The sequence below is a fragment of the Rattus norvegicus genome, chromosome 10 (genome assembly GCF_021556685.1).
Source record: "Rattus norvegicus strain SHRSP/BbbUtx chromosome 10, alternate assembly SHRSP_T2T, whole genome shotgun sequence".
NCBI classification, from domain to species: Eukaryota; Metazoa; Chordata; class Mammalia; order Rodentia; family Muridae; genus Rattus; species Rattus norvegicus.
Window position 1 is genome coordinate 92,500,218 of NC_141543.1, and position 23,776 is coordinate 92,523,993.

The 23,776-nt window shown below is 50.9% G+C and overlaps 2 protein-coding genes and 1 pseudogene across 12 annotated transcripts; 2 read left to right on the plus strand and 1 right to left on the minus strand.

Moving 5' to 3' along the window:
- The first annotated feature begins 334 nt into the window (after positions 1-334).
- On the plus strand, positions 335-5,818 carry Vps25 (vacuolar protein sorting 25 homolog). The gene is made up of 6 exons (NM_001173451.1): positions 335-413; positions 636-781; positions 1,544-1,597; positions 2,472-2,560; positions 3,346-3,421; positions 5,173-5,818. Exons 1-6 carry the CDS (start codon positions 361-363, stop codon positions 5,283-5,285), a joined length of 531 nt encoding a protein of 176 aa, NP_001166922.1. The 5' UTR covers positions 335-360; the 3' UTR covers positions 5,286-5,818.
- Positions 5,819-6,807: 989 nt separating this feature from the next.
- On the plus strand, positions 6,808-23,717 carry Wnk4 (WNK lysine deficient protein kinase 4). Of its 11 annotated transcripts, none has more exons than XM_087570781.1 (20): positions 6,808-7,541; positions 8,214-8,293; positions 8,976-9,148; positions 10,011-10,231; positions 10,526-10,683; positions 11,237-11,325; positions 11,405-11,621; positions 14,727-14,991; positions 15,202-15,323; positions 15,561-15,619; positions 15,711-15,825; positions 16,075-16,191; positions 20,410-20,547; positions 21,313-21,355; positions 21,459-22,033; positions 22,113-22,173; positions 22,267-22,672; positions 22,760-22,959; positions 23,125-23,222; positions 23,330-23,715. In XM_087570781.1, exons 2-20 carry the CDS (start codon positions 8,249-8,251, stop codon positions 23,330-23,332), a joined length of 3,105 nt encoding a protein of 1,034 aa, XP_087426907.1. In that variant the 5' UTR covers positions 6,808-7,541; positions 8,214-8,248; the 3' UTR covers positions 23,333-23,715.
- Positions 12,788-13,119, minus strand: Atp5mk-ps2 (ATP synthase membrane subunit K, pseudogene 2; annotated as a pseudogene).
- Positions 23,718-23,776: the final 59 nt, after the last annotated feature.

Consider the following 23,776-nt stretch of genomic DNA (forward strand, 5'->3'; position numbering starts at 1 on the left):
AGTGAGGCCAATCTGGGTGGGAATGCAGGAGATTTCGGAATCGTGAGTTTAAACTGATAATTGACAGGAAGGTAAAGAAGCCTCCGGATGTGGATTCTACTTGCATTCGGCTGATCTCGCAGTTTGCATTAGTCACTATTTTTTCCTTTGTTTAACCAAAAGACCCCAGAGTTCTTTCTGCGTTTCATGGTGAAGTTTTTCTTTAGACAGCAGCAGATTGACTAGTGACAAGGACCACTCTCATCCTGCTGTGCTCCTCCCGAGAAGAGTCCGGAACCTTTCTGCTGTGCTGGCGGCCCGGACATGCTGAGGCGGAGACCGGAAACCCCTTGTCGGTTCCGGGTTTTGTGGGCTACTACGATGGCGATGAGTTTCGAGTGGCCGTGGCAGTACCGCTTCCCGCCCTTCTTTACGTGAGGCTCAGACCCTGAGAAGCTCAGTGTAGCTCCCTCCCCATCCCCGGGGCCCAGGGCTCATCCTTGATGATTCTCTTGGGGTTCCGGGGGAGAAAGGAGCCGCCGGCCGTCTTCCGTCCAGCCAGCCCATCACTTTCTTCCCTAATGTGCTGCTGGGCTGGTGCTGCTTCCGTCGTTTTACACCCTCTAATTCTGCGTCCCACTCCCTTCACCCGGCAGGTTACAGCCGAACGTGGACACCCGGCAGAAGCAGCTGGCCGCCTGGTGCTCTCTGGTTCTGTCCTTCTGCCGCCTGCACAAACAGTCCAGCATGACGGTGATGGAAGCCCAGGAGAGCCCGCTCTTCAACAACGTCAAGCTACAGCGTATCCTCCCTCAGGCTCTTCCATAGCCCACACACACTCCCACACTTTTCTACATGCCCGGACTGCATCTCCCCTCCTCCCTTTACCCACAGTAGGCAGGTTTCTATTCAAACTGGACTTGGGAAAGAGCTATAATACATGGCAGACAATCATTTTTATATGCACTCTTGCAAACAGTACCCCCCAACCCCACCCTAGTCAATGAGGCTGGGGTCTTTTAAGTCAAGTCCCATGCTTTACAAACTCGACCCTTTAAAACTATTTGAGTCTCCTTTCTGTGAGGCTCAAATCCCAAACCATCTTTAATAACCTTGTGCACTCAACCCCACCTCTCCCAGGAAGTGAGGGTCATTTATTTTTGCAGTCTGATTCATAGGTAAAATTTGTGGAGAAAAGGGCAGAGAGTGAAGGAAAGGGTAACACCCTTTATTTTCTAAAACTCTTGTTCTTTTTTGAGACCTGATCTCTATAGCCCAGCCCATCCTTGGGCTGGTGATTCTCCTCTGTCCATCCCATAAGAGCTGGTATTACAGGCCTATGGCACCATACTTTGCTAGAACTCTTAGTTCTTTTTACCCTCCTTTCCAGAATACTGAGGAAATGCAAACTTCTATCTTCTTCAAGAATTGCATGTATGTATAGCAGGGAAAGGAGGGGCCTAGATGACTCTTCATCATGAGCCTAACTCTGAAAAATTTTTTTTTTGAAATTTTTTTATTTAACCCAATTCACATGTAGCCCATCCCCTTAACCTTAAACCAGGGAAACTTCCTGTGGAGTCGATTCAGATTGTATTAGAAGAACTGAGGAAGAAAGGTGGGTTCAGTTCCTCAGAGACCTGTCTTTTTTTTTTAAACACTATTTTTTTAATTAATTTATTTATTTTTAATATATATGAGTACACTGTGGCTGTCTTAGACACACCAGAAGAGGGCATTGGATCTCATTACAGATGGTTGTGAGCCACCATATGGTTGCTGGGATTTGAAGTCAGGACCTCTGGAAGAGCAGTCAGTGCTCTTAACCACTGAGCTACCTCTCTAGCCCAACACTATTTTTTTTTTTTTTTTTTGGTTCTTTTTTTCGGAGCTGGGGACCGAACCCAGGGCCTTGCGCTTCCTAGGCAAGCGCTCTACCACTGAGCTAAATCCCCAACCCCCCAACACTATTTTTTAAATGTGCAGTGGTATTGGCCTTCATATATATCTGTATGAAGGTGTCAGATCTCTTGGAACTAGAGTTACAGTTGTGAGCTGACACATGAGTGCTGGGATGTGAAGCCAGGTTGTCTGGAAAAACAGTGTCCTTAACCACTGGGCCATCTATCCAGCTCTTTCCCTCCCCCACCCCCATTTTTTTCTTCCTACTTGGGTTTTTTTCTGAGGTTACAGCAGGGCAACTCTCCATTTAATGACTTGTTTTGTGTGTTTCCCCCAGCTTGAAACCCCAAGTATTCTGAGATGTGAGATGGCCCAGTTATTACCCACTTCCTTAGTATACAAAATTAAAATCCCTCTGTGGCCTAAGAAAGATAGACTAAGGAGAACAGGATGCCATATAAATAAGAATGGTAAAATAAATATGGTATCTCTTGTTCTGAAAGCAGAGTCTTGTCCACCCTGTCCAATGTTGGCATTTGCCTCTGTGCCTTTTGAAGAGCATGATTCCTTCATAGGTATCTGTTTTGCAGGGAACCTCGAGTGGTTGGATAAGAATAAGTCTAGCTTCCTGATCATGTGGCGGAGGCCAGAAGAATGGGGGAAACTCATTTATCAATGGGTGAGGCCGCCCTGCTAAACACTGAGCAATGACCCATGGCAATGAAGAATTGTTACCTGTGCCCAACAGAGAGCGGGCGTTCTTAGATGCTGACCTGGCAAAGTGGGGAGTGGGTGAGAGGGGAAGCATGGGCCCCGCTGGCAACGGCAACCGTCCTTCAGTGACGCAATGTCTCTCCTGCACAGAATCTCTCTTTCTTTGCCTGTAGGAGGCCAGAGGCTGCGTGAGGCCATGTTTGGAGAATGCAATACTGGGAACCATGAGTGCTATTGTTGGCCGGAGCCTCTGGCCACAGGAGATAAATGGGGAAAGGAAGGGAGGGAAAAAAAAAAAAAAACCTGGGTTCCCTCTCCCACTGTGCGCTCATGGCGTTGTCCACATGAATGAGACCTTCTGAACCAGTGTGGGTGTGACGACAGAATACTCTGTCCCTCAAATTCCTACTTACCACCAGCTCCAAACATTCCCAAGAGAGGAGGAGGGGAGGAAGCATCAGCGGCCTAAATATAACAAATACACACCACCCATTCCTGAACAGAAAATAACCAGAGTGAGAGGTCACTTTGGAGACACGTGAAAGGCTGTGGTTTGGTGGTTCTGAATGTGTCTGCACACATACGGATATAGCGCCTGTAGGGTTTATGGGCCTAGGACCCAGCAGAGGGGACAGTCCTGATTTGGGTACAGGCACCATTCCTGGAGAAGAAAAACAGGTAGAGCTGAAGGTCACCCTCTCCCAGGAGACTCTTGGTCCTTGCTCAGCCCTCATTTCTTTGTGCCCCCAGGTTTCCAGGAGTGGCCAGAATAACTCTGTGTTCACCCTGTATGAACTGACCAGTGGGGAAGACACAGAGGAGGAAGGTAATGCCTTTTTCTTCTTCCAGTTCTCTCATCAGAACCCTCTTTTTCTCCAGTGTCTTATTTATTAAAGATAGGGTTTCTCTGTGTAGCCCTGGCTGTTCTGAAACTTGCTGTGTAGACCAGGCAGGCCCTGCTGGCAACCATCCTTCAGTGATCTGCCTGCCTCTGCCTCCCAAGTTCTGGGATGAAAGTGCCACCACCTCCCAACCAGTATCGGATTAAGGCACCTTCAGACTAACCATTTCTGTCTCGGAATTCCATAGTGCAAAAGTTCTAAGGTTTGTTTTTTTGTTTTGTTTTGTTTTTGTTTTATTTTAAGATTTTTTTTTTTATGTTATGTGTGTGTTTACCTGGATGTCTGTATATGCACCACATATATGCCTGGTGCCTATCCATAGGGGCCAGAAGGGGTCATTGAGGGGTTCCCTTAGAACTGTCATGAGCTGTCATGTAGGTGCTGAGAACCGAACCCTTTACCTGTGTAAGAGCAGCAAGTATTCTTAACCACTGAGCCATTTCTCCAGCCCAGTGCAAAACTTTTTAAACTCTCATCTAAACATTTCATACCACTTGAATGCACAAGCAGAACAACTCTGTGTTGGATGTTTGTGCATTTTATACGATGTTTCAGGGGAAGGTTCAGAGTTGTTGCTGTAGAAGCCACTTGAGGAACCAGCGTGGGGGATTAAGCTTGGAATTTCATTCCTTGCTGACTCAAGCTCTCTTTCACTGTTCCTTCTTATAGAGAGCTCAAGATTTTTGGGTGTCAGCTGAAGGTATTGGGCCAACACCCCCAGCCCCACCCCCAGCCCATTTAAAAACTTTGGGTTTGTGCCAGGCAAGGATTTGTGTGGCCTTTGATTTTTTGCATAGAGTAAACACCTTCTTAGCCCCTTTCTCTGTGACTCTTTATTCTGATCCCCAGGATCACCAAAGGTTTCAGTCTTTGCCAGGGTAAGGGGGTGGGGGTTTCTGCCAGGCTGTGACTGCTCCATCCAGCACTTTATACCTCTTGGCTGTCTCCCCTCCCTGCAGGCCTCTGCTTGCTGTTCCCACCAGCAAGCACCCCGTGAGTTCAGCACTACAGCTTGGCCCAGCCCACCACTCAGCCTGTGCAAAGCTGGAGGCTTCCCCAGAATGCTCACTCCCTGACTTGAGCTGGGCTCCCTCAGGGGCCGAAGTGAGCAAGCCTGTTAAGACTTGTCTGCTGCCTCTCGCATCTCCCAAGAGTATCATCCCATACCTCTGGTCTAGATACTCTGCTGGCCTTTGGCACCCTTACAATTAGGAAAGGGCAGGTGTTAGCTCTGAATTTCAGCAGACTCCTGAGTAGGGGTACCAACCACACGTCTGTGTATTAGGGTGGATCCTCCTGGTTTGTACAAGTATGTTTGGATAGGGTCCTTGTCTAGTGCATAGACACCGGCTTAGTTCTGATTATCAGGGTTACTTTGTGTCCTAAAGGCAAAGGTCTCCCTGGCACATCAGATATTTGGTGGGAGCAAAGGGAAAGGGGGCTCAGGGAGCAGGTCCTTCAGAATTGAGAAGGGTGACATAAGTCTGATTCATGCCATGCTGACACAGGCTGCCTTCTACTCTGTGCTCCCCAGGAGTGCCCAGAAGTTGTGAGGTACAGCTGCAGCTGTGCAGATAGCATACACATAGAGTATCCTGGCCTTGGAAGGTCTCAGCTCCTAGCTCGACCATGGTGAGGACCGAGCATCCCTGACTGACCGTCTCTTCCTGTCTAGAGTTCCATGGGCTGGATGAGGCGACCCTGCTGCGTGCTCTGCAGGCCCTACAGCAGGAGCACAAGGCTGAGATTATCACTGTCAGCGATGGCCGAGGAGTCAAATTCTTCTAGCAGAGACCTGTCTCCCTTTACTTCTTACCTCCCACCTTTCCAGGGCTTTCAAAAGGAGACAGACCTAGTGTCCCCACAGACTGGATCTGTCACTCCACCAGACTCAAAGGGCTCAAGTCCTGAAAGCTCAGACTTAGGGATGTTTCCCACATAACCTGTTCTATCTGTCCCTGGGATAGGGTAGCCCACAGTGCCATGGAGAAAGGATGTGTTGCCTGCCCTACCTCCTTTCCTATCCTGTACTGTCCCTGAGCTAGGGTCTATAAACCTGACACTTTACATGTGTTCTCACACATAAGTACACACCCACCTACATGCGCCTGCACAAGCTTCTTTCTCCTCCTCCTCCTCCCACTCCTGTAGCTGCTGTTGCCTCCCTTCTCAGGCTGGTGCTGGATCCTTCCTAGGGATGGGGGAAGCCCTGGCTGCAGGCAGCCTTCCAGGCAATATAAAGATAGGAAGCCCCAGAAGGGGCCTGGCAGTGAGAGGCAGGCCCACTGATTTATGATATTAAAATCTCTACTCCCACTGTCTGCCTGTTACTACTGCTGGATTGGGACTAGGGAGGGCGGTGCAGAGTTCCACCTGATTGAGTCCCAGCCAAGGAAATAGAAGAATCTTTGGCCTTTGTACGGAAGGGCCTGGGGGGCTCCAGTGAGCCTGTGGTTTGCCATGTGCTGGGTGAGTTGTGTGGAGGAGTGCGGGTAGAACACAGCTTGGGGACAGACTGCTTGCTCTCTAAACTGGAGTCACTTCATTGCTCCCCCATGGAAGTTCTATTCTAAAGCCCCTCCCTCCACCCATGATGGTCTGGGTGGGGTAGTTGTGGCCAAGGGGAGCTGGTGGGGTAAACCGGATGTGGACTTTGGTTTATTGAAGACTTTGGCAAACACGAGGGGAGGAAAGAGAGCCCACAGCAAAAAACAGCCTTTCTGGCCAGGGGCAGGCTCCGGCCAAGGTGGGGTGGAGCTGATGGGTGACCAGTTCTTGGTTGGGGCCTGGTGGTAGGGAGGGGCTTGTCTGGAGTAAACACAACCCATCCTAGTGCAGACCAGGGGGCTAGCTAAGTGAAGAAAACCTTACCTTTCCAACACCGATGTTAGGCCTGGGGCTACTTCTTCTGATTAGGACCGAGTAGTACTGCCTTATCAAGGGTGCGCAGGCTGGTGGTGCCCCTCCCCCTCACTGAAGCAAAGGAGTGGCGGTCACTTTTCATCTCCTGTTCCAGTGTTCTTCAACTCCCCCACCCCAAACATGTTTGCCTTCTCCTCGTGCGGGAGTATACCCGCTGCCGCCTCCCACTCAGCTCTTGCTGGGAAGAAGGTTTAAAGGCCGGGACTCTGGAAAGCAGGGCACGGAGCCGGGGGGGGGGGGGGGGGGCTAAGCACAGGTTGAGATGAGGGGCAGTACCCTACCTATCCCCACTGGGTAACACGTCAGGCTCACAAGGGGGCGGCCCTGGGGGGTGAGGACCGGTCTCGGCTGGGGGCGGGTTGTGGGGCGGAGCCGGGGGCGGGTCGCCGGGCAGGCCAGCCAGGGGCTGGGGCCCCAGCAGCTCAACCGGAGCGCTGCGTATCCAGCCGGTCTGCCTGTCAGGCTGCTGCCTCCAGCCGCCGGCTTTCCGTTCTGCGGCGCCCGGCCCTTCCCATGCTAGCACCTCGAAATACAGAGACCGGGGTCCACATGTCCCAAACGGAGGCCGACCTGGCTTTGCGGCCATCTCCGTCTCTCACCTCCATGGGGCCGACCCGCCTGGGGCCACCTCCTCGCCGAGTGCGCCGCTTCTCTGGGAAGGCTGAGCCCCGGCCGCGCTCTTCGAGACCGAGCCGCCGCAGCTCAGTCGATCTGGGACTGTTGAGCTCCTGGTCTCAACCAGCCTCACTCCTTCCGGAACCTCCTGATCCTCCGGACTCCGCTGGTCCCATGAGGAGCCCACCTTCAAACTCTAAAGAACACCCCGAGGGCACATGGACGGGGGCAGCCCCGGTGAAGGCTGCAGACTCTGCCTGTCCTGAGCTTACAGTATCTTCCGGAGGTCCGGGGTCCCGGGAGCCACCAAGGGTTCCTGATGCTGCAGCCCGGGAACGGCGGCGGGAGCAGGAAGAAAAAGAGGACACAGAGACCCAGGCTGTGGCAACGTCTCCCGACGGCCGATACCTCAAGTTTGACATTGAGATTGGAAGAGGTTCCTTCAAGACCGTGTATCGAGGGCTAGACACCGACACCACGGTAGAGGTGGCCTGGTGTGAGCTGCAGGTGTGCCTGGGCACCCCCTAGGTGGGATGGGCCCCTTTGGTGGTCTTAGGTTGGGGAAACAGGGAGGACAGCATCAAAGGAAGGATCACTTTTTTGTCAGATGTCCAGGCACTCTTGCTTTCCTTGCCGGCATGGTTTTACTGACTCTGGGTGGTTTCAGGAGAAACTGAGGCAGATGGTATACAGTGGCTCCCAATGAGCATAGACAACTTCACTTTCAAACCTTCTTACAAATCTGAGGGTTGGAAAACTGAGTTGCAGCGGGTAGCACTCCAGTCTCCTGCCTGGGGTATCACTGCCCCTTCCTCTCTTGCTCCTCCAAGTCCTGAAACCTTCTGCTGTGTCTCTGGTCCTCCTCCTCCTCCTCCTCCTCCTCCTCCTCCTCCTCCTCCTCCTCCTCCTCCTCCTTCTCCTCCTCCTCCTCCTCCTCCTTCTCCTTCTCCTCCTCCTACCTCTTTACAAACTTAGAAATAATATGTGGGAGTTCAGGAGCTGAGGACAAGGCCCTCTCCACCTCCAGAAGGGGGTTCTCCAGGCCGTTTCTGGAGTTGTTGGTTTTACAGACTTCTTAACAGCCTCAAGGAGTGGGACAGGAAGCTCTAGTTCTAGCTGGAGTCCAGTTCAGTTTCTCATCCCTATGCATACCTGGAATCTCCTTTTCCATTGCCAAAGGAGCTGAGCTCTTGCAACCTTTGGACTTCAGGAGGATGTTGATTGGCAGTTTCTTCCTCCCGTGTCTCCCACTGTTATGTGTGAGTGGTCCCGGAAATTTTTAGGGTATAAAACCAGGAGGAAGGGTCCTTCCACTTTGGTCCTGGCATAGGGCTCTCCGCTAGTCACTGCTAGTGCCGCACCCCAGGCTCTAAGCCAGGCCAGGAGAATCAGCCAGACTCAGGGGAGGGAGAGGGAGAGGGAGAAAAGAGGGGTAGGGCAGCTCCTGCCATGGGGGGGTGGTCTCCTGGCCCTGGATCTTTTCTTTCTTGGTACCTTCCTCGGACTCTGTCTAGATTCTGCAGTTCCTAGTTTTTAAGGCCAACCCCTTGTCGGCCCCAATTCCCTGCCCGTGGTCTGCCTTCTGCCTGCTGCCTGCTGCCTGCCGTCTGCCACCCCCCCTTCACCCCACCCCACCCCTTCCACGGTCGGCTCTGGCGGCCACAAAGGCGCTATTGAGTGCATAGCTCCCAGACCTGGTTGCATAAAGGCGCTTGTGTCCAGCAGGGGGTCCGGAGTGCTGCCCCAGGCCCAGGGTGGGTGTGTTTTGGAGCAATAAGAAGGGATCAACCAAAAGTTGGGGGTCTACAGCCCTTCTGCTAGAGATCTCGCCAACTATACCCTCCCTCATTTCTCCCCCCACCATACCCTAGATGTCCCATGTCCTTCTTGGGGGGGGTTGATCTGGATCTGATGTGACCCTCCGTCACCCCCATCCCACAGACTCGGAAACTCTCTCGGGCTGAACGGCAGCGTTTCTCTGAGGAAGTTGAGATGCTCAAGGGGCTGCAGCACCCCAACATCGTCCGCTTCTATGACTCCTGGAAGTCGGTGCTGAGGGGTCAGGTTTGCATCGTGCTGGTCACAGAACTCATGACCTCGGGCACGCTCAAGACGTGAGCTCTGGCCTGGGTGGGAGGGGAGGGGTGGAATGTCACCCGTCACTCCAAGGCTCTGGGAACTTCTCCCAGTCACTTCAAACTTCCACACTTGAAACCAGGCTCTCTCCCACTTACTAGACTGTGTGAATGCCAGTGTACACCAAGCATACCAGTCAAAACTTTAGGTATCTTTACTGCAATGTACCTTCTTTCTCAACAGTGGGGTCACTTAAGTCTTTGTTTAACATCCTCCCACTGCACCCCCCCATCTTTTCCTCTACCTTGCTGCTATACCACTGACCCCTCCCAACTCCCAGAAGCCCTCCTAAAGAGCCTTTCCCAATCTGCCCTCCCTTCAAGTTATCCTATCTTCCTGCAACCCAGGGGAAGCCTGACCCTTTGACTTGCTCTTTTAAACCCCTTCAGGATTTCCCACTCCCCTGGGGGTAAAGTGCATTCACTCCCTCAGACACTCTCTTCTTGAGCTGAAGTTACAAACAACCCCAATTCTGTGATCCCTCCCATTCTGAACTGTCACTCCTGTGGCTCTCCAGCCTGGGAAATCTCCATCCCTCCCCATTTTCACCCTTGAATTTATATTTTTTCAAGACAAAAGTTATTCCTTCCCAACCCTTGGACTGTTAGTCATCCCTTCCGGTGCTCCGGGGCACGGGCCCTATCTTCGAAGTTACCATCAGAACTTTTTTTGTAACCTGTTTACCTCACTCATTGACTCAGTTTCTTTCCCACCCAGACCAGTCTAAATTAAAATAATGCTGGCTGGGGACAGCGGAGGTGTTGGCAAGGGTGGGATAAGGAATTTTCCAGCCTGGAATAGATATCCCCGCCCTGACCACGGTTATACACCCTCTCCCAGGTACCTGAGGAGATTCCGAGAAATGAAGCCCCGAGTCCTTCAGCGCTGGAGTCGCCAGATCCTACGGGGACTTCATTTCTTACATTCCCGAGTGCCCCCCATCCTGCACCGAGATCTCAAATGTGACAATGTCTTCATTACCGGCCCTTCAGGCTCTGTCAAAATCGGAGATCTCGGACTGGCCACGCTCAAGCGCGCCTCCTTTGCCAAGAGCGTCATTGGTGTGTCTCTCCAGCAGGACCCTGGCCATTGTTAGCTCCTTTGCATCAGAAAAGAGCACGGGACCCCTCACTCCACTCCATCAGGGCTTTGGAGAGATAGCGTACTAGGGCGACCCATTTTTCCTGCCCCCAGCACAGGCTTTGGGCAAGAGTTGGTCACCAGCACTCCAGAACTCCTGGGGTTGCTCTTGGGCTATTAAAGCTACCCCCAACCCCCCCCCCCCTGTGCGATATACCTAAGTGGAGGGAGGAGACCAGGAGAAAGAAGCCTGATCCTTTCTGTGGGTCCAATAGGGACCCCGGAATTCATGGCCCCTGAGATGTATGAGGAAAAGTACGACGAGGCTGTGGATGTGTACGCCTTTGGCATGTGCATGCTGGAGATGGCTACGTCTGAGTATCCCTACTCTGAGTGTCAGAACGCAGCACAAATCTACCGAAAGGTCACTTCGGTGAGAAGGGTGGGGTTTGGGGAAGAAGGGATCCCCAGTGGCCCTCCCATTCTTCTACCCTCTAACTAGCCTGCTAATACATAACATTAGCATACATTATATTAACATATGTGAAGGGTATATATTATACATGTATCAAATTATATATGTGTGTGTATATGTAACACACACACACACACACACACACACACAAACATTTATCCTTAATAAAGCCAGGCCAGACAAAAAGATGCCCTGGAGAAACAGACATATATTGTATGTACATAAACCCTTCACACAAGCTGGTAAGAAGATGTGTATGCTTACAGACAACTTCACATCCAGTCTCAGTAGATCTTTCTAGTTGCCCTACTAGAAGAGCCAGGCAAACTTTCTACCCTCAGGCAAGGTCACACCAACATAGGTGGGGGAATGGGATCTGAAATCAAGTCTTTCCGTACCAGTATCTTCCCCCAACCTGAGCCTGGGCGCCTGCCTGCACTGCAGACTTGCTGAGCGAGGCGGGCGTGGGCAACGGGGGCGGGGGGGGGGCTCATGAGATCCCTTCTCTCAGGGCACAAAGCCCAACAGCTTCTACAAAGTGAAGATGCCAGAGGTGAAGGAGATCATTGAAGGCTGCATCCGCACGGATAAGAATGAGAGGTGGGGTCCGGGACAGAGACGGGATGAAGATGACCGGGCAGTGGCAGCGGGCTCCGCTCACTGCCCCCACGGTCCCCAGGTTCACTATCCAGGATCTTCTGACCCACGCGTTCTTCCGCGAGGAACGTGGTGTGCATGTGGAGCTGGCAGAGGAAGATGATGGAGAGAAGCCGGGTCTCAAACTCTGGCTGCGCATGGAGGACGCACGACGCGGGGGGCGCCCAAGGGACAACCAGGCCATCGAGTTCCTGTTCCAGCTCGGTCGGGATGCAGCGGAAGAGGTGGCTCAGGAGATGGTGAGGAGAGTATAGATAATCCTACTTGGGTGGAGTGTGTAAAGGGTTCAGCCAGCCTGCCATCAGTCAACAGGAGGGGTCAAGGTGCAGCGCTAGAGTAGCGAGCGGAGGCTCCTACTCAGAGCTGCAGCTCCAACAGGGGTCTCTCCGCCTCTTCTGCCCTAATCCACCAGCGCACGCCAGGGTTCTCCCCCAGAACAAATCCGGGAAACCCTAACGTCACTTCTTTGCACGCAGATTCATTTTTTCATTTATCACGGGAATGCCCTTCTTGGCAACTTATCTATTTATTTTTCCCTCTCCCCCTTCTTTGTCTCTATGCTTAGCACCATCCGTTCCAGGACGCTCACTCCTCCTGTGTAAACGCTGAATGCTTCTTTTCAAATCTGGGGGCGGGCGGGGGGGGGGGGCTCGAAACCACCTCAAACCTTGGGCTTTGTTTTATACCTGAATACATTTCCCATCTCACTCCTCTGCTAGACTAGAAACTATCTGTGGCCAGACAGTATTTTATTGATTTTTTTTTCCCCTCGGTCCTTTACTGTTTGGCAATTAGCAGATGCTTCTTAACATTATATGTGGCTTAAAAAAGAAAGCATTTTTCACGTGACCTTCTTTGGAGGGCTATGGAATGCATGCTTAGAGAGAGTGACTGTCTTGTCTAGAGTCCCAAGAAAACAAATGACAAAGAGGGATGTAATCTCAAGCTGTTCAGATTTGAAATCAGTTGGCCCTACCACATTTCTTTTACTCACCCGGCAAAGCCCACGGCTAAATTGATTTGAATAGGAGAGGGGGAGGTGAGGAGCAGAGATCCGTGGAAGAGAAAGTACTGTGGAGATAGAAGATGCCAGAGCACAACCTTGAAAGCTTGTGAGGAGAACCTGAATGGGCAGAGGGTGAGAATATGGGATTCTCAATAGAGAAATGGCAGTTTCAAGGTCAAGGGTCATCTGTGATGAGTCAAGAAGCTGAGACCATGCTGGCTTAGTGGGGCTCTTTTTTTAAAAAAAAGATTTACTTATTTATTTTATGTATATAAGTACACCATAGCTGTCTTCAGACACACTAGAAGAGGGCATTGGATCCCATTACAGATGGTTGTGAGCCACCATGTGGTTGCTGGGAATTGAACTCAGGACCTCTGGAAGAACAGTCAGTGTTCCTTTTTTTTTTTTTTTTTTCAGGTTCATAATTTATTGTACAAATTGAGTATTACATGATGAGTTCACATCAGCTTCTTCAGGCATGGGACTTAACAGATGAGGCCAGACATTTCAAAATCCATTTATGTTGCTTTCACAGCTGGGGTTTTTTTAGGCCTTAACTTAAAGTATAGGACCAACAAAGCAATGCCTCCATATGTGGCCAGGACACAATTCATTCTACCTGTGAGGGTATAAGAGTTGAAATATTTTTTAATACCAGTGAACTGGAATTGGCCATCACTTTCTGGACCAGCCATGACTTCAATCTTCTTCGTCCGAATCACAAACTCTGCCCAGTCAGTGTTTTTTTTTTTTTTTTTTTTTTGGTTCTTTTTTTCGGAGCTGGGGACCGAATCCAGGGCCTTGCGCTTCCTAGGCAAGCGCTCTACCACTGAGCTAAATCCCCAACCCCCCAGTCAGTGTTCTTAATACCACTGAGCCATCTCTCCAGCCCTGGGGCACTTTTTTTTTTTTTTTTTTTAAATCCCAGGAAGCAGAGGTAAATGAATCACTTATGAATCCAGCCAGTGAGCTCCAGGCCATCCAGGCATACACAGTGAGACCCTTTGGCACAAAAGCAATCTCCAGAGCACTGCCCAGCTCAACTCAAGATTCAGTCCTTTAAGAGTGACATCTTGTTTATGTTGTGTGTGACTGTGCATGTATATGTGGGGTCACATGTGCCACAGCATGCGTGTAGAAGTCAGAGGACAACTAGTGGGAGTCAGTTCTCTCCTGCCATCATGTGGGTCCTGGGGGTTAAACTCAAGCCATTAGGCTTGATGGTAGGCACCTTTAAACACAGAGATATTTTGCTGCCTTCAAGATCAAGTCTTGATCTATTATCTGTGAGGGAGCAAGGGATTCCTGTGTGTGTGATGTACCTTTTATGCATGTGGGTATGCACATGAATGCATGTGTACACATGCTTTTGCATGGGTACTGGAGGCTGGAAATCAGGTCTTTCTGATTGCAGTATTATATCCAAAACAACAATGGCAAAGTTTATCTCATAATGTTATTGAGAAGACTTAAGGATGATGATGAATTCAGTTAACACACATGGTCATTAATCAATAAGTAGTTCCCTCCTGGGCTGGAGAGATGGTTTAGAGGGTAAGAGTACTGACTGCTCTTCCAGAGGTCCTGAGTTCAAATCCCAGCAACCACGTGGTGGCTCATAACCATCTGTAATGAGATCTGATGCCCTCTTGTGTCTAAAGACAGGTACAGTTTACTTATATATAATAAATGAATAACTCTTTTAAAAAAATAGTTCCCTCCTTATTCCTAGAGGCCTCAAAAAGGTGTCCTGATAGATAACTCCCCAAGTATGGATGTGTGTGTGCATATTTGTAAAGTCAGTTAAAGGTGTCCAGATGAATCTATCCACCCCCTCACCCCCTCTTCCCTTCTCTCTCTCTCTCTCTCTCTCTCTCTCTCTCTCTCTCTCTCTCTCTCCACGTACAGATGTGTAAGTATATGTATGTTGAAGCCAGAAGTTAACTTTGGGTGTCATGTCTCTGGAAGGAGCAACCTTGTTTTTTGAGATAGGGTTTCTCTGTAGTCCTGGCTGGCCTAGAACTCAGAGACTGCCTGCCTGTGCCTCCAGAGTTCTGGGATTAATGGCCAAACAGGGTTTCTTACTGGAATCTGGGGCTTGCTAAGGCTAGACTGACTGGCCAGCAAGCTCTGGGACTCTGCCTTTCTCTGCCTCCCCAGCACTGGGGTTTCAGGCGTGCATACCTGAAGCTTTATGCGAGTATTGGGGACAGACTCGTGCTTTATGCCTAATGCAGCAAACATCATACTAACTTAGACAGCTCCCACGTCCCTGCTCAGTCTTTGGGGGAAATTAAAAAATTTAAAACCATCTCCCTAAATATCCTGACTCCAGGTAGCCTTGGGCTTAGTCTGCGAAGCAGACTACCAGCCAGTGGCCCGTGCAGTTCGAGAACGGGTTGCTGCCATCCAGCGGAAGCGGGAGAAGCTAAGAAAAGCCAGGGAATTGGAGGTTCTCCCACCAGACTCAGGACCTCCTCCAGCAACTGTGTCTATGACTCCTGGTCCCCCCAGTGCCTTCCCCCCAGAGCCCGAGGAGCCAGAGGCTGACCAGCACCAATCCTTCCTCTTCCGCCATGCCAGCTACTCATCCACTACATGTAAGTCACCCCAACTTTGAGTTCTAGGTCCCAGAAGTCCAGCCCAACCCAGCTTTCTAACTCGAGCCACGTACCTTCCTTTGGGGACAAACACTCCCACAATTCCCTCCTGGCTCCAGGCCCCTCTTTGCTCAGACAGGTCCCCCTCCCCTCCCACCACAGTCCTTTATTATTTTTCTTATTTTTTTGATCCACTCCCTCCCCTACCAGCTGATTGCGAGACTGATGGCTACCTCAGCTCCTCCGGCTTCCTGGATGCCTCAGACCCTGCCCTTCAGCCCCCCGGGGGGATGCCATCCAGCCCCGCTGAGCCCCATCTCTGCTTGCCCTCGGTGAGAGGGGGTCACCCCAGAGCCTTCCAGCCATTCAAAGCCCATGACCTGTCCCTCTCTCCTGACTCCCAACCCCCTACCCCGTTCCCTGGGTTCCTGAAACACACCATTCTTGTCCTTATGTCTCCAATTCTGTTTCCCTAGTGTTCTCCCCACATCCTGACACCATTTCCCCCGGGTCTCCACCACCATCAGCAGCTATTATCCCCTGACCTTATGAATTCTATCATCTTCCAGGGTTTTGCCTTGTCCATTCCACGGTCTGGCCCTGGCAGTGACTTTTCTCCTGGGGACAGGTATGTTCTGGTTTCAGTCAGATGGCAGGGTGAGACACAGAATGTTCTGGGTTTATCTACTTAAACCCTCTGTCTCCCTTTCCCTGTCCAGCTACGCCTCAGATGCAGCCTCAGGCCTCAGTGACATGGGAGAAGGGGGGCAAATGAGGAAAAATCCAGTGAAGACTCTGCGACGGAGACCTCGATCCCGGCTTCGGGTCACGAGTGTAAGGAGGACCCAGGAGCTGGAGAATAACCCACAGGACCAGTAGGGGACTGCCAGGGAGATGGGGGTGGGGCAGGGCAGAAAAGCGGAGTTGTGACTGGTGATGCTTTGAGGCATCTAGTCTAGTTTCAATGCCAGACTCTGGGCCTAGAATCCGTTCTCCACCCTGGCCAGCCTCTAGCAGGGTGGAAACACATGGCCGAGGCAGAGGCATTGACTTCTTCCCTTCTGCTGACTTTGAATCTGAAAGGTCTCAGACCAGAGCGACAGAGTCGTGGAGTGCCAGCTGCAAACTCACAACAGCAAGATGGTGACGTTCCGATTTGATCTGGATGGGGACAGCCCAGAAGAAATCGCAGCTGCCATGGTGAGGGGGAGAGAGATGAGGACCGAGCGTTTGGATTCATAGCCCGACCCTGCAATGAGGGCGTATAAACCCTGGTTGGCAGGGCAACTGTGAAGATGCTTTGGCCTTTGTGCGGGGGAGATTTCTGTGTATCCAGTCAGAGCACTCTGATATCAATATGGACTAGGAAGATAAGAGTGATGTGACTTCCTGCTAGAGAAGGTGACTGGAAGTAAAGGACGGACTGGAGCAGGGTGGAAGGAGTGGGATTTACCCAGGCCGAGCAGATGAGTAGCAGTGGCCGGGAAGCGCGGGGGGCGGCGCGGGGGCGGGGCGGCGGCATGTCCTTTTGGAAGCAGGGCATGAGTAAAGCCATTAGTGCTGACTTCGTGAAGAGACCACTGTCCCTGGAGAAAGGGGATCCTACAGGAGTGTCCTGGGAAGCGGAACTCAGCACATATCATAAGAGCTAAAGAAGGGCAGCTGTGGGCAGTGCATGCCTGCAATCTGAGCTCTTGGGAGGAGTTAGCTGGAAGATCAATGATTGGGGTCATCCTGGGCTGCACAGCAGTTCAGGGTCAACCCAGGCTACATACATGAGACTCTGTGAAGCAAACAAAGGAAGTTAGGCAGAGAGGGACATGATGAGAATGGGTTTTTTTGTTGTTGATGTTTGGGTGTTCGTTTGTTTTTTTTAGATTTTTTTTAAATTAGCTTTTTATTTTATGTATGAGTACACTGTCGCTGTCTTCAGACACACCAGAGGGCTTCGGATCCCATTACAGATGGTTGTGAGCCACCATGTGGGTGCTGGGGGTTGAACCCAGGACCTCTGGAAGGACAGCTAGTGTTCTTAATCACAGAGCCATCTCTCCAGCCCGAGAATGGATTTTTAAGAAGACTGATCTGCTGTGGCATAGGGGAAGGTATTAGGAGTAAAGACTCTGATCAGGAGGTAGACACAAGAAACCAGATAGGCAGGAAGCAGAAATGAAATACTCCCGGGAAGAGAAGAAAGGCCGAAGCTAAGGGTTGTTCAGGAAAATCACTATGTAGTCCAGGAAGCTCTTGACGTCATACAGTGTGGGTAGTGGATGCCCAATAAATATTTGCTGAGTTGATAGGCTAGGGAGGCAGGGGGAAGGGATATCAAGGACAGCCTGTATCAGAGGACCAAAGAGGAGCAGGCTACTCAAAGAGAGAAGTTGGAAATGAGAGCAGGTTTTTTTTTTAAGAGTCATGGTGAGCTTGAGTGATAGATAGTTGAGTCAAGGTTCTCCATGGCAACAGGAAATGGCCAGGCCGAGCTGGAGAGGGATGAGTTTGGGAGTCCTCAGTCTAGAGCTGAGGGTGAAAATAGACCTGTGAGGAAGGTGAGAGACAGGGAAGCTTTGAGGGTGTCTCTTGAAAACTTCCTGTTCTAGAACAGGAAGTGGGAGACAAGGTCCTGAGAGACAGGAAGTTGGAGCCAAAGAAGCAGAGGGATATTGGTGAGAACAGAATGAGTTCCAAGCAGTTGCCACAGAGCGAATCCTGAGGCAAGACCACTGGCTTTTGTTAGAAGTCTTGGTAGGAGACCATTTGGACAGAGCTGGGTGGCAGGTGCCAGATGGTGGGGAAATATCCGCCTTTAGGAACTCTTCCCTAAAGCCTCCTTGATGCCATTCACCTAGTCTCCAGAACAAAGAAAAGTGTCATCTGGCCCCTGAGGCTTGTCATCTTCGGTCAAGTCTCCTGACCCTTCCAGAGTCTTTATTAAGCTATACAAATCTCTGTGTAGTTCCTCGAAATGTCTGGGCACCTTCCTGCTTCTGCTTCTTCTATCTACCTGGGGGTCTATAGGTCTGAATAACCTTTCCCCATGGTTTTCATGCCCACCCAGAAGTCACACAATCCAAGAGACCCACCTCTGAACCAGATCCATGTTCTTTTCTCTCCCCACTAGTTTACTCCTCTGCAGCAGGGTTTGAGACTTGGGTCTGATCTTGCTGCTTTTCGTTATTGGATATTTGTGACTCTAAAACTACGTGGCCTTTACATCACAGTCGATACAACTGCATCAGGGGCCGGTCTTCAGACTGTTCTGCCTTTTGTAAGGCTGTTTTCTTGGCCCCAGCTGTCTTCCCTTCTCTTCTGATGGCTAGCTTGGGTCCCTAGCTGTGGCCCTTAACCTTCCTAATGCAGTTCCTTCTGTTATGGTACCTCCCCACCCCCCGGCCACACAAGTATTTTGTTGTTACTCATAACTGTAATTCTACTACTGTTTTGAATGTCGATATCTGTCATAGAGGATACCTGATATAGGACCCTGAAGGGGTCAAGACCTGAAGGTTGAGAACTACCTGGTCCCTGGGCTTTTCTCTAGCACCCGAGTTCAAGTTTCATGTGTTGAAATTTGGTGAACTTGGCCAGATTTCATTTCTCTTCTATTCTCTCCCCTTCCCTTCCTTCTCCTCCTTCAGTTGTGCTGCAGATCAAATCCAGGGTCTTGTGGCAAGCGCTGCCTCACTGAGCTTACCCTAGCCTCTTGGGCAGGTTTCTTCACCTCTTTGAACCTCAGCGGTTCAGTGATTACTGTGTAGTTTTCAAAGACGTGATCTAAGACGGTAATGTGCAGAAGTGGTCGTCAACCCTCGGTGAAAGGTTGCTTTTCTTACTCCACATCTGTAAGGCTCTGCATCAAATATTCGTGGTACGATGCCATCCCAGCTGTTCCCATCCCCAGAAGTGCATGATCTGCTTCTCCACTGGAATAGCGCTGGGGAGTGTGATGACAGACTTTTATTACATTCATTGTGTGCGGCGGGCATAAGAAAGCCAGTGAGAGTCATTTTTCTCCTCTCACCTTATGGTCATGTGATTGAACTCATACAGTTGAGCGTGGTGACAAGCAGCTCTACCCATCTTGCTGCCCCAAGTACAGATTATTAGCACTTTCTAAATTGTGGAGTTTTCTGTTGTTGGTGGTGGGTTGCTTTTTTTTTTTTTTTTTTTGTTGCTGTTGTTTTTTTGTTGTGATTTTCAAGACAGGGTCTCATTGTGTAGTTTTAGCTGTCCTAGAATGCACTTTGTAGACCCTGCTTGACTCCAGCTCAGAGATCTGCCTGCCTCTGTCTCCCATGGGACTGGGATTAAAGGCGTGCAATACTATGCCTGGCTAAATTGTGGTTAAAAAAAAAAAAAGAATCCAAGCACATTGTAAGTGGGGCATAGTGGCATATACTTGTAGTCCCAGCCCTAAGGAAGACTTGGAAGGAGGACTGCCACCAGTTCAAAGCCCTGGGTTACGTAATGAGACCCTGGCTCCCAACCTCAGGTACTCAATGTTTATGGAGTGGAATGTGATATTCATCACGGATGCATGGGCTTAACCTTGCCTGGTGTGAATGGGATCCCATGTGGTGTACTTTATAATCTTTTTTTTTTTTTAATATCTATTTATTACGTATACATCATGCACCTTTCTGCCTGCATGTGCACCTACAGGCCAGAAGAGGGCATCAGATCCCATTACAGATGGTTGTGAGCCACCATGTGGTTGCTGGGAATTGAACTCAGGGCCTCTGGAAGAGCAGTCAGTGCTCTTAACCGCTGAGCCATCTCTCCAGCCCTGTACTTTATAATCTTAATGTGAGTTCAGAAACTGTGTTCAGATGCATGCAACCGGGGAAAGAACTGGGGTTCGTTTCAGTGGACCTGAGATCAAATAGTGTAGCATTGGGGCAGCTGAACTTTTTCAAATAATAGTTTCAAATTATTAATTTGTTTCTTTTATGTGTAGTACTGTTTTGTCGGCATTTATGTCTGTGTGAGGATGTCAGGTCCTTTGGAACAACAGTATGGACGGTTGTGAGCTGCCATGTGGGTCCTAGGAACTGAACTCTCAGGTCTTCTGGAAGAGCAGCCACTGCTCTTCACTGCTGAGCCATGTCTCCAGCCCTGGGCCACCTGAGCTTCACCTGAGCATTAGTTATCTTCGCTGAAATGGGAGGATATTAATAGACCACAGCTGGTTATTGGTGTTAAACGTTATGAGAGATGTATGTGGTGTATACATCACATGCATCCTAAGAATGTTAACTCCTTTCTTCCTTTTCTTTTCCTCATTGACCGTAAGTGCCTGGCACATGACACACACTGACCACCTGATGCAGTGGTCTCACCAGTTGGGTTTAAATGTTGGGGGCAGGGCAGTATTGGTGAGATGACACCCTTCTGTCATCCCATAATCCCCGCCAGGTTTATAATGAATTCATTCTGCCCTCGGAGCGAGACGGATTCCTGAGCCGGATCCGGGAGATTATCCAGCGAGTGGAGACCCTGCTGAAGAGAGATGCTGGTCCCTCGGAGGCCACTGAAGATGCGCTGAGCCCTCAGGTCAGGCCTCTAGACATCTCCAACGGGGCCAGACTCTGCCCTCAGAGTTCTGCTTGGATTAACTTCTTTTTTTTTTTTTTTTCTTTTTTCTTTTTTTCGGAGCTGGGGACCGAACCCAGGGCCTTGCGCTCGCTAGGCAAGCGCTCTACCGCTGAGCTAAATCCCCAACCCCGAGGATTAACTTCTCTTGAGTTTGAGGACCTTAGAAATGCCTCTTACGGGGGCTGGGGATTTAGCTCAGTGGTAGAGCGCTTACCTAGGAAGCGCAAGGCCCTGGGTTCCGGTCCCCAGCTCCGAAAAAAAGAACCAAAAAAAAAAAAAAAAAAAAAAAAAAGAAATGCCTCTTACTTTGTTTGCGAGTATGATGAAAGCCACAGACTTGTTCTAGAAAACTGTGAAGACTTTCAACTTGCTATTTTGAAATAAGTGCAGACTCACAGAGAGAAGTTACAAGAACTGTAGAACACATTCCTAGATGCTGTTAGCCCAGATTTGTTGGTTGCCAATATTTTTTTTAAACTAGCTTTCCCGTCCTTCCTCTGTATTACATGTTACGTTCTTTTGAACCACTTGAGAACATGTTGGAAGATCTCATACCTCTTTATCGCCAGATATTTTATTTAGCACATACACTTTTGAATCCCAAGAAGTGCGTGCCTTGATTCCTAGAGGCTCATGGGCTGTAGCTTAAGAACCGCAGTCTGCAACTTCCCAGCTGTGACTTGGCTTTCCACACTGTGACTAAGGGCCCCTTCTCTCCCTCAGGAAGAGCCAGCAGCCATGCCTGCCCTCCCAGGCCCATCCGATGGTAGGTTGTGTCTGTACCTGCTCACCCCAACCTCTGGGTTGACCTTGTGGAGGGTGGAGGGTATAGGGCTTGGTGGTCTCGAATCTCAACCCTTCCTCTTCAGCAGAGCTCCAGAGAAGCATCTCCCCGGAACAGAGGAGCTGGGCAGCCTTCTCTACATCTCCATCTTCTCCTGGCACCCCCTTGTCCCCTGGAACCCCCTTTTCCCCTGGGACCCCTCCTGTCTTCCCATGCCCCATCTTCCCTATCACTTCACCCTCATGCCATCCCTACCCGTTCTCACAGGTCTCTTCAAATCCCTGTCCACAGGCCCCCAGCTCCCTACTTCCCTCCTCCTCCGGTGCTTCTCAGGTTCCATTCCCATCCCCTTCCCTTCCCACCAGCTCTCCCCTCCCATTCTCTCCTAGTTATCCCCAAGTCCCTCTTCACCCTGCTTCTCTTCCCACCTGCCCCTCCCCTCCCCCTCTCCCCTCCACCACAGCAGCCCCTCTCCTCTCTCTGGCTAGTGCCTTCTCTCTGGCTGTGATGACTGTGGCCCAGTCCCTGCTGTCCCCATCCCCTGGGCTTCTCTCTCAGTCTCCTCCAGCCCCTCCAGGTCCTCTGCCTAGCATGCCCCTTCCCCTTGCTTCTTGTGACCAGGAGAGCCTTTCAGCCCAAACAGCTGAGACAGAGAATGAGGTGAGTGGGGTATGAAGAGGGATAAATAACAAGGTGGGCTTTTGGATCCTTCCCTTCCTCATGGTACCACACTTCGTAGGCTTCCCGAAATCCTGCTCAGCCACTACTGGGTGATGCTAGACTGGCACCCATATCTGAAGGTGAGGCCACTAATCCCTGACCTTCCCCTGCCCCAGTTCTTTACATCCTGCTAGATTTCTTTTATCCTCTTCACCTGCCTCATCTTCCCACAGAGGGAAAACCCCAGCTGGTTGGCCGATTCCAAGTGACTTCATCCAAGGAACCAGCAGAGCCTCCCCTACAACCAGCATCTCCAACTCTCTCCAGATCCCTAAAGCTTCCAACCCCTCAGCTGACCTCAGAGAGTTCAGACACAGAGGACAGTGCTGCAGGAGGACCAGAGACCAGGGAGGCTCTGGCAGAGAGTGACCGTGCAGCCGAGGGCTTGGGGGTCGCCATCGATGAGGAAAAGGATGAAGGGAAGGAACCCCAAATTGGGGGCAGTTCCCCAATCTTGAGCCAGCCCAGCCCAGTGTGGATGAACTACTCCTACAGCAGCCTGTGTCTAAGCAGTGAGGAGTCAGAGAGCAGCGGGGAGGACGAGGAGTTCTGGGCTGAGCTGCAGAACCTTCGGCAGAAGTGAGTCTGGGGACGATGGCAGAACTAGAGGTGAACTTGGGAGAACAGTATCTGACCAGCCCTTTCCCGCCCTCGGTGCATCCTCAGGCACTTGTCGGAAGTGGAAGCACTACAGACGCTACAGAAGAAGGAAATCGAAGACTTGTACAGCCGGCTTGGAAAGCAACCCCCACCTGGTATTGTAGCTCCAGCGGCTATGCTGTCCTGCCGCCAGCGCCGCCTCTCCAAGGGAAGCTTTCCCACCTCCCGCCGCAACAGCCTGCAGCGCTCTGATCTCCCTGGCCCTGGTGAGATGACAGCCACCCAGCTTTCATCTTTCCCTTGAGACTCCTTCCCCATTGGCACTGTCTTCTTGCAGGCCCTGGTTGTCTACCCTTGGTTCTGGGGGACTAGCCCCGCTCCTCGCTGCCCTCCCTCCACTTAGTGCTCTCCCTCCCTCATCCTGCTCCCAGGCATCATGCGAAGGAACTCTCTGAGTGGCAGCAGCACCGGCTCCCAGGAGCAGCGGGCAAGCAAGGGGGTGACATTCGCCGGGGATGTTGGCAGGATGGTGAGGGGCGGGCCCAAGGGAGGGAGAGCTGAGGGAATGGTGGCTGGCAGCAGCTCTGCCTTCCTCTTCTTCGGACATTTCTTCAGCACTTTTCTTTTCCCCTCCAGTGAATTCAGACCAGAAGTCCTATGTCTCCCCAACACCAGGGCCCCACCATGGCCCGTGGCCTCTCAGAATCTGATGTTTTTGTGACCATCTCAACTCAGCACAGAACACCCCAGCACTGAGGGGGTAGAAGGCCAGTGGGCATGGAGAGTGCGTTGTGTTATCCTGAAGAGTCAAACTCGAGGGTGCTCTTTGCTGTGTGGAAATCTCATTTCCGTACCTACCCCGCCTTCATTTTCTGTTCCTCCCCAGGCAAGGGCGGACCACTAAGCAATCAAAGTCAAGTCCTGATGCTTGTAGAAGGCCAGCTTCCAGCTGGGAGAGTGTAGGGGCTGTGTTCATGCTACCAAAGTTAACAGCAACCAATAAAAATACTGAGGAGAAGAAAGACTGTCTGTGTCCGTCATGCCTTAGGGACTGGGGGCAAAGACTTTTGAGAAGGGTGAAAA